Source organism: Pygocentrus nattereri, chromosome 27, assembly GCF_015220715.1.
Source record: "Pygocentrus nattereri isolate fPygNat1 chromosome 27, fPygNat1.pri, whole genome shotgun sequence".
In the NCBI taxonomy this organism is placed as follows: domain Eukaryota; kingdom Metazoa; phylum Chordata; class Actinopteri; order Characiformes; family Serrasalmidae; genus Pygocentrus; species Pygocentrus nattereri.
Window position 1 is genome coordinate 20,997,691 of NC_051237.1, and position 12,502 is coordinate 21,010,192.

General features: G+C 40.6%; 1 protein-coding gene across 4 annotated transcripts in view; it reads left to right on the plus strand.

The window, feature by feature from the left end:
- Positions 1–12,502, plus strand: part of gabbr1b (gamma-aminobutyric acid (GABA) B receptor, 1b) — a 223,113-nt gene that overhangs the window by 140,200 nt on the left and 70,411 nt on the right. For all 4 annotated transcript variants that reach the window (XM_037535400.1, XM_037535401.1, XM_037535402.1 and 1 more), the window contains 2 exons: positions 3,053–3,187; positions 7,858–8,028. In XM_037535400.1, the coding sequence (XP_037391297.1) occupies positions 3,053–3,187; positions 7,858–8,028 (306 nt within the window). The remainder of the gene's footprint in view (positions 1–3,052; positions 3,188–7,857; positions 8,029–12,502) is intronic.

A 12,502-nucleotide genomic window follows, 5' to 3' on the forward strand; every position in this document is an offset into this window, starting at 1 on the left:
TTGTTTACATCTTAACCATTGAATGATGTAGATATTTTGGAAAAGCAGTGGATTTCCCCTTTAATTTCAAACTATAATTATTTAGTATGTGTGTCAAATGTCACAGGGTTAGAACAGATCTGGTGTTATCTGGGAAAATTCTTTGCATTTGTGTTTTTGCTGTTTATAGTAGGCAAGTGAGTGAGTCTGCTTGGCTAAGTGCTGCTGCACACAGTCACACCATGTCAGCCAACCACAGCAGGTTATCTACACTTTTTCTATTGTTTTTCTGCTGCACCTCAGTTTGCAGCACTATACCATCGCTAGTATGTAATTGTCTGTTATTGTTATGTTTACTTGTATTGTTTATCTGCACCAAAACTGAGGTTTTTTTTTATAAATCTGCTAGTCAAGTCCTGGTGATGGCCTGTTTTGTCATCAGTCGTCCTGTCCGGTCTTGGTTGTGTCCATTTTGCCATATGCAGATGCTGAGTTAAAGAGATGCGTTTTTAGATGCTTCTTAAAAGTGAGAACTGAGCTTGACTGTCTAATAAAAGGTGAACTGAGCTCCACAGTTTAGAAGCAGAATATTTAAACGAGTCTCTCCATGTTTTCTGCATTTTACTGAAGGTCTAAGCAGAAGGTCATCAGAAGGTATCTGCAGATCTAAGATCAGGTGCCGGAACATAAACAGACAGACACTCTGTGATGGAAGAGGTGCTGTAAGGCCATTTAGAGCCTTAAAAACTAGCAGTGGAACTTTAAAATCTATCCTGAATCATTCAGCTAACCAGAGCAGCTCTTTTAAAGAGGGACAGATCTGATCTCTCAGCCTTGTTTTTGTTTGGATGCTGCTGCCACATTTTGTACGAGTTGTAAAGGATGTATTGTTTTCTTAGGATGTTCAGTAAGAAGATCCTTACATCAACTCTGCTTTAACAAATGCATAAACACGCTTCTCCGTGTCGCTCAGAGATAGAAAAGGGTGAACTTTAGTAACATTTCTCAAATGATAGAAAGCTCCTTTGTTGAATGTGTTTACATGCAGTGCATTTACATGCATATCTAGACTGAGAGTGGCTTAAGGGGTTAGAAGCCAACGGGATTGTTCCTGAGTGCTGTTTGTGAGTTAAACAGGCCGCGCAGGCGAATCGCTGTATCAGTCGCAGTGATAGCCGATTCCCCAATTTGCTTTAATTGAGTGCAATGTCACATTACTTTCCTGTCTTTCACAGCAAATCATTTTAATCCCAACAAAGGGAACAGTTCCCCTCACTAAAAGCGGCCCTTTTGTTGTGACTCAAATGATTTGCTGATTTATCTGTGCATTTAGTGGAAATTAAAAGCAGAGAGCGAGAGAGCGAGAGAGAGCGAGAGAGAGAGAGAGAGAGAGAGAGAGAGAGTGAGGGAGAGAGAGAGAGAGAGCAAGAGAGTGAGGGAGAGAGAGAGCGAGAGAGAGAGAGAGAGCGAGAGAGAGAGTGAGGGAGAGCGAGAGAGAGAGTGAGGGAGAGCGAGAGAGAGAGTGAGGGAGAGCGAGAGAGAGTGAGGGAGAGCGAGAGAGAGAGTGAGGGAGAGACAGAGAGAGACAGAGAGAGAGAGAGAGACAGAGAGAGAGAGAGAGACAGAGAGAGAGAGAAAGAGAGAGGCTGCCAGATTAGACATCGTTAAGTAAAGAGGAGTGTGTTGCTGGAGGGCATTTTGCTGATTTAATTTGTGTGATTGCACCAATCAAACAAAATCAGGTTCCTAGCCTACGTAATCAAGCTATATTCATTTTTCTGGTTTTGTTTTTCAGCCGTTCTTTCTTTCTTCCTTTCATTAAAGCGTCTCTTTATCCGCGACACCACAGAGCCTGAATTAAAGCCTGCTCGGTCCACTGTGGCCGCAGCTCAAGGCCACTGGCCACGGCTCATCTGTCTCCAAACACAATGATCAATGATGGCTTTGGCCCACTATTATCATTTAAATGAGATATTGATTTTTCATTGATGTTGAGTTTAAGATGAATGGAGAGGAAAAAAGACGATGGTCGTGTCAGACACTCAGACACAGAGCAGAGACTGATGACGGCCGACAGCGCCCTGTACAAAAACTGGCTTTCTATTAGAGCGCCAGACAAATGTGGGTATCCTGGAATTACTGTATATTTAACACATACTCTCTCTCTCTCCCTCTCTCTCTCTCTCTCTCTCTCTCTCTCTCTCTCTGACTCTTCCTTATTATAACTTACTGTTTTCTTCCTCTCTCTTCTCCCTTTTTCCCCTCTCTCTCTCTCTGTTCTTTCTCTTCTTGTCTCTTCTTTCTCTCTCTGTCTGTCTCTCATACTCTATTCTCTTTCTCTCATTCCCTTCTCTCTCTCTCACACCTGCTGCTTTCCCTCTCTTCATCTATCCATATCTCTCTGTTCCTCTTTCTCTCTCTGTTTCTTTCTCCATCTCTGATTTCTGCTCTCTCTCTCTCTCTCTCTCTCTCTCTCCTCTCTCTCTCTCTCTCTCTTTCCATATCTCTCTCCCTGCTGTTGCATCCCATCTCTCTGTCTCTTTTTCTCTCTCCTTCACTCTTTCTCTCTCCCTATCTCTTTCTTCCTCTCTCGTTCCCTCTGCCCAATCGCTCTCTTTCCCTTGCACTCTCTCCCTGTCTCGCACTCTTCCTCTCTCTCTGCACGATCTCGCTGTTTTTTCTCTCCCTATCACTCCCTCTCTCTTCCCCATCTCTCTCTCTCCCTCCCCACATCTCTCGCTCCCTCTCTCTTTCTCTCTCCCTATCTACCCACCTCTCTCTATTGATTCCTGATGTGATGCTGTATTAAATGAAGTCTGTCTTACAGCCGAGCGCTTCATAAACACGAGTGCGGTGCGAGTGTGAAATATTTGATTTGTTTGCAGTGTTTTGGTGTTGAGTGTGAGCTGCTCTCACAGTGCGCATCAAACTCAGCTTCCCAGTAAGGCGTGATAAATGAATGCATTTGCATACCTACCCCACACCCACTCATCTCTCTCTCTCTCTCTCTCTCTCTCTCTCTCTCTCTCTCTCTCTCCTCCTTTCTCTCTCTTTCCCTCTCTCTCTGTTTCAGTGTGACCCTGGGGAGGCCACCAAGCTGCTGTATGACCTGCTCTACACTGAGCCCATAAAGATCGTGCTGATGCCGGGATGCAGCTCCGTCTCCACGCTGGTGGCTGAGGCGGCTCGCATGTGGAACCTCATAGTGGTGTGTGTTTCAATGTTTATCCACCTTCAGGGTTCATTTTCAGGTCAATGCGCTCAGTCTAGGGTAGGAATGTCAGACTCAGGAGCTGAGGGGCCACAGCATGGAGGAGATTAGTGCTTTTCCTCTGCTATACGGTGGCTGGACATGGATTTATGGGCTGTCAAATCTGTCTTACAGCAGTCTGTGTGTTCTTTAGAGGTTAGAGCAGTGGGGGGTTGTTGTCGGTGAGGTAATCTTTTTATTTGTTGATCTATTGTTCACATAGAATTCCTCTTATCATTAACATTAATGGAAAGAGAGGCAGCTGCTCTCTGGGTTTTCCTGTTAACAGCAGTGACCTTCTCAAAAACACACTAACAATAACCCTGTTATTCAGTTATTAATCTAGATGCTCGTTATTCAGAACGTACTCCAAATTATTAACTACTGTGAATCATTTAGTATCTACTGTAACCACATATATTAAAAATGATGGTTCTTCAAGGGTTCTTTAGTGAAGAAAATGGTTCTATGTAGAACCATGAACCTCAAAGATCCCTTTCCATGATTAAAGGGTTCGTTGTATCATGAAACGTCTCTTCAGACTGATGCAGAATGTGTTGTTGATGGTTCTATGTAGCCCCAAAAAGGGTTTTTCTATTGTAACAAGCCCGGCATCATAACGATTAGTAGAACCCTGTTTTGGAGCTATGTAGACCCCTTTACAAAGAGGTTTTATGGTTCTATATAGAACCGTATTCTTTATTAAAGTAAAATGGTTATAGGTAAGTTATGTAGTTGAACTGAAATAGTCCACATATGAACCCTTTTATGTTGTTAATGTATTATAATGCACAATTGAGGTTTTTATAGATCACAATTTATAATTTTTTAATTCTGGAAGCTCTCAGCCAGTATGCTGTGTGTCAAATCAAGTTCTCAAAACCCAGACATCTAGACATTTTGGTTTGCCTTACATACACTATTTGGACAACAGTATTGGGACACCTGCACAATACACCCACAGGAGATTTTATGATATCCCATTCTAAATCAATAGGCATGAATATGAAGTTGGTCCCCTTTGCAACTATAACAGCTTCCACTAATCAGTCACACTGGGACAGAAAAGGTTCTTCTCTAAACTGTTCCCACAAAGTTGGAAGCATAGAATTGTCCAAAATATCTGCTGAAGCATTAAGACATCCCTTCACTGGAACTAAAGGTTCTAGGCTAACCCCTGAAAAACAGCCTCATATCATTATCCCTCCTCCACCAAACTTTACAGTAGGCACAATGTAGTCAGGCAGGTAACGTTTACCTGGCATTTGCCAAACCCTGATTCGCCATCAGACTGACAGATAGAGAAGCATGATTTGTCACTCCACAGAATGCATTTCCACTCCTTCAGAGTCCAGTGGTGGTGTGCTTTACACACCTATGTGTGTCTATGTAGTGTGTATTTACAAAATATCCAAATATGTCCTGATTACAGCAACTTACTTTATTAAGTCAACCTAATGGTAAAGTAGCATCCATGATCTTCCTTATCAACAGTACCCTCTTGCTGAAGGCACTAGTGTGGCTCCTAAACATTCTAGGCAGCTATCTCTACCTGATTATGGTTACCATGTTTGGAATATCAATATCTCAGGAAGGGGGTCAGGGGGTCAGAGAATAGGGAGACAGTACTGTCCTAGGAATATCCAATAACAGTAAACAGCCAGGCAATTGAAGGTGAAAGAAAAGGTAAACACTATATAGTATAAAAAGAGGAAGCCAAGGAACTAAGAGGAGCAGGACTAGGAAAGGCTTAGAATTAGAAAATTACACTTTATTAAAAAAAAAAAAAACAGTGAAATAATAACAGCCTATTTTAAATGAAAACAAACATAGCTAGATATAGCTGAAACATGAAACATTAGGGGTTAATTTGTAACGGTGGAGGAGCCAGTGTTACAAATTAGAAATAGATGATTATAGTAACAAGCAGAAAGGAACCAGGGTAGATCCAGGATGTCCTCAGGGCCTTAATGAGGTTTCCATGACAGTGCAGATATTTAGTGGACAGCATAAATACAGAGTTACCTTCAACATTTCTTGCATATAAAGTTGACCTGTGGTCTACGTGATATTTTTACAACCTCATCCTCATCTGGTGCGCAAAGGGCTTTCATCATTAATTGATATCGTCTTTATAGCTAATGATCTGCCTGAGGTTGCATGTTGGAATGTTTGCAGTGGTCCATCTGTTTTCAGGGCAAAGTTATTGAAATCTTCATTAGTTTCCCTGCTGGAAAAACAGTATAGACCAGCATATGTTATGTTTTAACTAGTATAAACCAGCTTAAACCAGCATGGAATTGCTGGCCTATGTTGTTTTTTTGAGCCTACATCTTTAATAATTGTTGCATAGTTACTGTGCAATATGAAACTTTTCTATTGCGACAGACCTTTTAGCTTGATAGTACATTTATTTAGCAACTATCAGTTAAGGCTACTGTAGCTAAGTAGGCTAACTGCTGAGGCTAAAGCTTCAGCCTGGAAACTATCAAGGAACTTGAAATCTTAAAGCTGCACTATGTATGATTTGGGGATTTGGAGGCCTCTGTGGTAGAAATATGTAATTACATGCAATGTGCAGAACAGCCTTTTATAATGTCGGTTACCCCTTTCTCGAGCAGATGATTGTGAACTTATTAAAAGAGAATTCAAAGACAACAGTTCTATATAAAGTGTGAACACTCAAAGAACCCGTTGTATGATTAAAGGGTTCTTTGCATGATGAAAAAGTTCTTCAGACTGATGGAGAATGTGCTGCAGATGGTTCTACGTAGAATCTTTTTGAAAAGCACTAAAAAGGGTTCTACTTCTACTTTTATGATGTTACAATCGAAGAACCCTTCATCTTGGCATATAGAACCCTTTTCAAAAGGATTCTATATAGAACCATGTACAGTACACTCTCCATCAGTGTGAAGAATCCTTTAATTATGCAGAGAACTCATCACGCAAAGGGTTCTTTGAGTGTTCACGCTTTTTGTTGAACCATTTTCTTTACTAAAGAACCCTTGAAGAACCATAACTTTAAGTGTGTACTATGAATTATTTAGTATCTACTGTGATCAATGATGAAATACTGTAATTATTCAAATTGATGTTCCCTAAATGATTCAGCAACTGTTATAAATCATTAAGTAATGAATATAAGTGATTCAATTCCTGCTGAAACCCTTACAGGTAAGTTATGCAGGTTTTAAACTGAGGAACTTAAATGGCCCACATACGAACCCTCTTATGTTGTTAATGTATTATGATGTACAGTTCAGTGGAGGCTTTTATTGGTCCAAATTTATCATTAATCTGATTATTATAAGCACATTGAAAGAGAATTCAAAGAGCTCAGAACTCAGTCAGAACTTGTTGAGGGTCATGTGATCTCCGAGGATGGGAGATCACAATCTACTATTGTCATCATATCTTCATCAGATTATTGTTGATTTTGCATTTGGGACCTAAATTGAGCTGGACCTTCTTTTTGAGCCTGTCTGTGAGATGTTAGTACATAAAGATGTATGACGTGGTCTGAAAAAACTCCCACAAAATCCGACGTGGCGCTCCCAACTGTTAAATTATTATTCCCAGGATAATAGTAACCATATTTTAGCATGTTTTTATCCCCTGACTCAGTCATGCTACTTTCAGTTTTAGCGAAAAATCATACATAGTGCAGCTTCAAGTGATTTTTAATATTTATTTAATAATAATTCATTTTAAAAAATGAATTTTTGACTTAAATCCTTGGGCTTGACAAGCATGTATCCTGGGGACCAAAATGCCCATATGCCTGAACTTGCAGAACTCAGATTTATGCAATTGAAAAGCAGTAGAGTCTCCAAAGGCTTCTGTCAGTGTTATCTGGAGATCCTGAGGGGTAGATTATTTCCCTTATCAAGTCCTATTGGCGAAGGGGTGTAATGGAGCCATCCTGCACCTGTCTGCTGTCACATAAGCCTCCAAAACTCCTTTGTGCCACTTTTGGGTCACAGTTGCAGTATCTCCTCAGCCGCTGGGCAAACGCTCACTTTAAACGTCCCAAGCTGTGATTAAAAACGTTACCTTTAACCACCCTCAAGTCAGAAACTGAAGTTTTGGCCGACGCTTTGTAGGACTGTCACTCCCTACCCTTTACCGCCTGCCTGTAAAGTGCAAAGCCACTGCTTTTCTTTGTGCTGAAAATCAGTCTCTCCATTTTTCATGTTCAGCTCTATTTTTATATCTCCCCCACCACCACTATCACCACCACAGATGAGTTTTGACCCACATATCCCTCTACTGGCCTTGAAAGTGCTTGAGTTTGAACACCTTGGCTAAACCCATCACTCACTGAAATGACTAAACAAAAAAAAAAAAAAACCCACAAACTCAGAAATGATCAGATACGATCAAATGAGATCACGTAGAGCCTCTGCAGCTCGACTTTAATTAGAAACGGGTAATCTCACACTTCGTTTCTTTCCTGTTTACGTTTTCTCCTCCTCCTCGTTTCACATGCCTCCCTTATCTCCTTTCTCAGAGTTTTCCCAGGGTTGGTGGAGTGGAGCCTGCAGTGTACTCACAGCTCGTTTTCAGGCTGATGGAAATGTGACCTTGTGTGTTTGGCTCTCTCTGTTGCTCTGTTTGTTGTGCAGCTGTCGTACGGCTCCAGCTCTCCAGCTCTGTCCAACCGCCAGCGCTTCCCCACCTTCTTCCGCACGCACCCCTCCGCCACCCTGCACAACCCCACCCGTGTCCAGCTCTTCCAGAAGTGGAATTGGACCAAGATCGCCACCATCCAGCAGACCACTGAGGTCTTCACTTCGGTGAGTCTTCTCTTTGCTTGTTAGCGTAGCACAGCTCCTGATGTGCCGATGATAAATGATAAGGTGGTGAAGCGTGTACTACTGTACAGAAGTCAGAGATCACCCTTCATTAAATGTATTTACAGTCAAAGTGACTATTACGTGCTGTTTAGTTTATTTTTTAGCATCATAAAAAAAAGCTGTTTTTTTCAGTATTAAGTTTTTCAAAGAAATCTTCAGGATGTTGTGCCAAAGTTCAGTCTTAGAAGTTGGTTACATTTTCTGCTTCGCACGATCCAAATATTCCCAAACACATTCAGCGATGTTGAGGTCAGCAACCAGTTGCACCAGCTGAACACAAGTTCGATCATAAGTTGGGGTGTAAAGTCCCTCCTAAACTTTAAGTTGAGGGTGATTTTAAACTTGTCACACACAGAATTTTGGTTGCATCACCAAGTACATCTTAACTAGTAGCGCGTAAAGTTATCATAGATCAAAACACTGTCACACAGATTGACAGATTGTTGTGTAAATCTGTGGCCGGAGCTCTGTGATCTTTTCCATCTCCGATTGACGAAAATGAGTGTAATCTAGCCTGCAGAAGCGATTGACGACACAAATCGAAGAATAATTAATATTCTAAGAATAATTAAGTTCTAACTATGTTGAAACTACGTTGCTTGGCGCAACCCATTCAATTCTAGCAGCTCATAAACATAAACGCAGTGGCAGTTTACGTTCAAACTAGAGTTACGTTCAAACTAGGCTTACATTCTGCAGGTGCAACTGGCTGCTGGACCCTGGAGTGGACAGTACATTGTTCTGCGAACACCAGCAGCTTTTGTTTACTATGCATATGTTCTTTTTCATCTGTTTCCTTCCCAATAACGTCTTTCTACAGATCTGAAATGAAAATGGAACTTGATTTTCTCATCTCATAATAATGAAAGTTTTAAGTGTTGTTTATGTAATGGTCTGTTGTTCCAGGTTGTTGTTAGGAATGACATTTTCTCTGCTTCCAATCAAATTTGTAACTCCTTTTTTTGGAAACTCCCTTTTCACTTATTTTCCTATGACTTTATTCCTCTTTGTGCAAGTGGTTTATCTTATGTCTAATCTCCTCAGAAACATCTAATGAAAAATGAATCACCTAAGGGCTGTTTTGGCTGGAAACTAAATAAATAAAGGGTGGTCTCTGAATTTTCTAAAGTATTGGTTGTGCTGGAGCTGAGTGCTAAACTGTGTGCTGAAAGAAACACTTGGATAACTCAAGTAACCCCTTAAAATATATGATTATTATTGGGTCATATGACTTCAGACTGACTGCTTTACTAGTTGTAAATTTCAAGCCCAGGAAACCTAACACTGATAGAGATAGGTAGATATATAGAAAGATAGACAGACAGAAAGAAAGACAGAAAGAAAGACAGAAAGAAAGAAAGAAAGAAAGACAGACAGACAGACAGACAGACAGACAGAAAGGACTTTATTGATCCCGGAGAGAAATTGCAGTTTCAGTAGTAAGACATATAATTTAATTATATAATATACATATATAATGATATAATTAACTTACATAAACTATCCAGAAAAATACAAAATACAAGTTAAAGTACAATACAAATTAAATAAAGTATAAAAGTACATCTGTTTACATATGTACATAGCATATGTGACAGATTCGCTGTATTTACAGACAGCAGGCACTGAGTGGTCTGAGGTGGTCTAACATATTAAAGACATGACTAACTTTGAGTTGCATAAATATTGTAGTGTAAAGTGCATAGTGAAAAGTGTCATTACAGTAATAGTTGTGATATAACAGTAATAGTGATGTATTGCACAGTGTGTATTAATCAAAGAAGAGATACAGTGATGCAGTTCAGCACATTTCAGACAGCAGAGAATCAGTACCGTCTCTGCAGTAAGGAGACTTGTTGATGTTTGTGGTCTCTGGGTTTAATTTAGTATAAGTATAAGCAGAGATGTGGACTCAAGTCATGTGATTTGGACTTGAGTCCAGCTCCAGTCACGAATTGGATGTCTTGGGATTCGACACAGTCAAAAAAGGCGACAGCCTCATGACTCGGTAGGACTCAAGACCCAAAGTGGAAGAAACATGGAGAGAGTCAGATGGGAACCAGCACAGCCAGTTACTTTTCACGTGAACAGGTTTGTTTCCTGTCAGAAATGTGATAAACAGCAACGTCATGAAATGTCTGTTACTGTGTTTACACTCAGTTACACTCAGCTTATTTTAGTTCAGAAAACAAGTGAAGCATTTAGAGTTCAGGTTTGCCTCCATAAACTTCAAGCAAGCGTCAATAAGCCCAGCTCAGCTTTTAAACTCTTACTGTAGAAACTTTCCAGGAGAACTGACCGCTTTCCTCATGGCAGCAAAGCAAAAGAAGCACAGCTCTCTCTGTTTGACTGATTTCAACAGCTTCTGCAGTTAAAATGAGCGCAACAATCGCCATGAGGCTGAAGTTGATTTTGAACAAGCATCTTGTGTGGTGCACCGGAATGCAACTGCTGCACCATTTAGGGTGGAACGGAAGATTTGAATAAGAAGTAAATTCAGCTTTTATCATAACTTGCTGTCTTTTCTAAACTTTGTTCAGATCTCGTTCTTGGTTTTTGTTGTCTAAACAATTCAAACTCGTGGTTGTTTTTACTTGGCTGAGCTAGTTTTACTGCTGAGCTAGTTTTTATGTTAATCCTGTGCTCCCAATGTTTCCAAAAATCATTAAAAATAGTTATCTTCAAATAGAAAGTTTTTCAGTAAAGTACAATAGTACTTTCAAAATTCTTCTCATGTGTAGTGCACTGTTCTTTGTGCATGGCTTCATGTCTGCCATGGTTATCTGTGCATCTGTCTCACTCCTAATTCTTCAGTGATAGGAAGCTGAAGTCAGCTGTTCACCAGCTTCTTGTTCAAATTATCCCGTTCCACCTTAAATGGAGCGGTAGTTGTGACGCCTGAGGCGCCAGAATGTAACTGCTACGCCATTTAAGGTGGAAATTTAGCTAGCTGGCTACACAGACAACAGCATACCCTTAGTGACTGTTATGCTTGTTATGAAAAAAGGACCATAACACACTGAAACAACATTGAGATAATACGATGGTTGGCGGAATGTTTTAACAAAGAAAATGCTCACATTTGTTGGCTTCTTTAGTCGTTTGCGCAACCATCTTGCGTTTTTCTTCTTCTTATAACACTGTTTGGAGTGTGTCTCTGAAAATCCTCCGTTTTGAGGGTCATGTAGCCTCTCATGTCCCCTCCTCCTCTATCTCAACAAGAATCAGGACACCCTACCCCTAGACATGAACACGCAAAAAGGAGGAGTAAGGGTTAAGTGGTAGGGATGAGGGGTGAAATGGGACTGGGCCATATTTGTTACGTGCAGCAAGGATCTGTATCCGAGTATCTGTATGAGGAACATTTGAGTGGCACTTACACAATAGATAGTGATGAAAATCGCCGAGCTGCTGAGTGTTCATTAAAACAATGGCCCTGAATTCTAGGACACTGCATGATGCATCTGGTGTGTGGTAGACTTTACAGTGTAAGAGGTATAATAAAGTGTTTCTACCTGAAAACAATGCTTTCTAGCTTTTACAGTGCTTTAAAATGATGTTTTGGCCAAAGTAAAATACTTTTCAGCATCAAGAAGCCCTAACAACTAAATATAACTTATTCTTTCTGTATTAGCATGTTTTTTTATTTCAGCCTTCACTTTTTTTAAAAGACTTGCTTTTTTTTAAGAAATCTGCTGAGATATTTTTCCAAAGTTCAGTCTGCTTTCACAGTCCAGTGGAAGGATGGACAAACAACTGTGGATTGCCCTCGCTTGACCTCCCATTGAGACATACACTCACTGGCCACTTTATTAGGTACCTTGCTAGTAAAAGGTTGGACCCCCTTTTGCCTTCAGAACTGCTTTAATTCTTCATGGCAGACTTTCAACAAGGTGTTTGAAACGTTCCTCAGAGATTCTGGTTGGTTATTTGAGTTCCTGTTGCCTTTCTATCATCTGGAACACCAGTCTGCCCATTCTCCTCTGACCTCTTACATCAACAAGGCATTTTCGTCCACACAACTGACCGCTCACTGGATATTTCCTCTTTTTCGGACCGTTCTCTGTAAACCCTGGAGATGGTTGTGCGTGAAAATCCCAGTAGATCAGCAGTTTCTGAAATACTCAGACCAGCCCGTCTGGCACCAACAACCACGCCATGTTCAAAGCCCCTTAAATCCCCTTTCTTCCCCGTTCTGATGCTCGGTCTGCACTTCAGCAAGTTGTCTTGACCACTTATATAGTAATACACTAATACAGTGTACCTAATAAAGTGGCTGGTGAGTGTATATGAAGAGACAGCAACTATATAATGTTGCAGTATTCTTCAGTATTTGCTAACACAAGCTAACATTGCCATCAAATTATAAATCCCAGCACATGTAACTATATAAGTCATCAGGCACAATCTTACT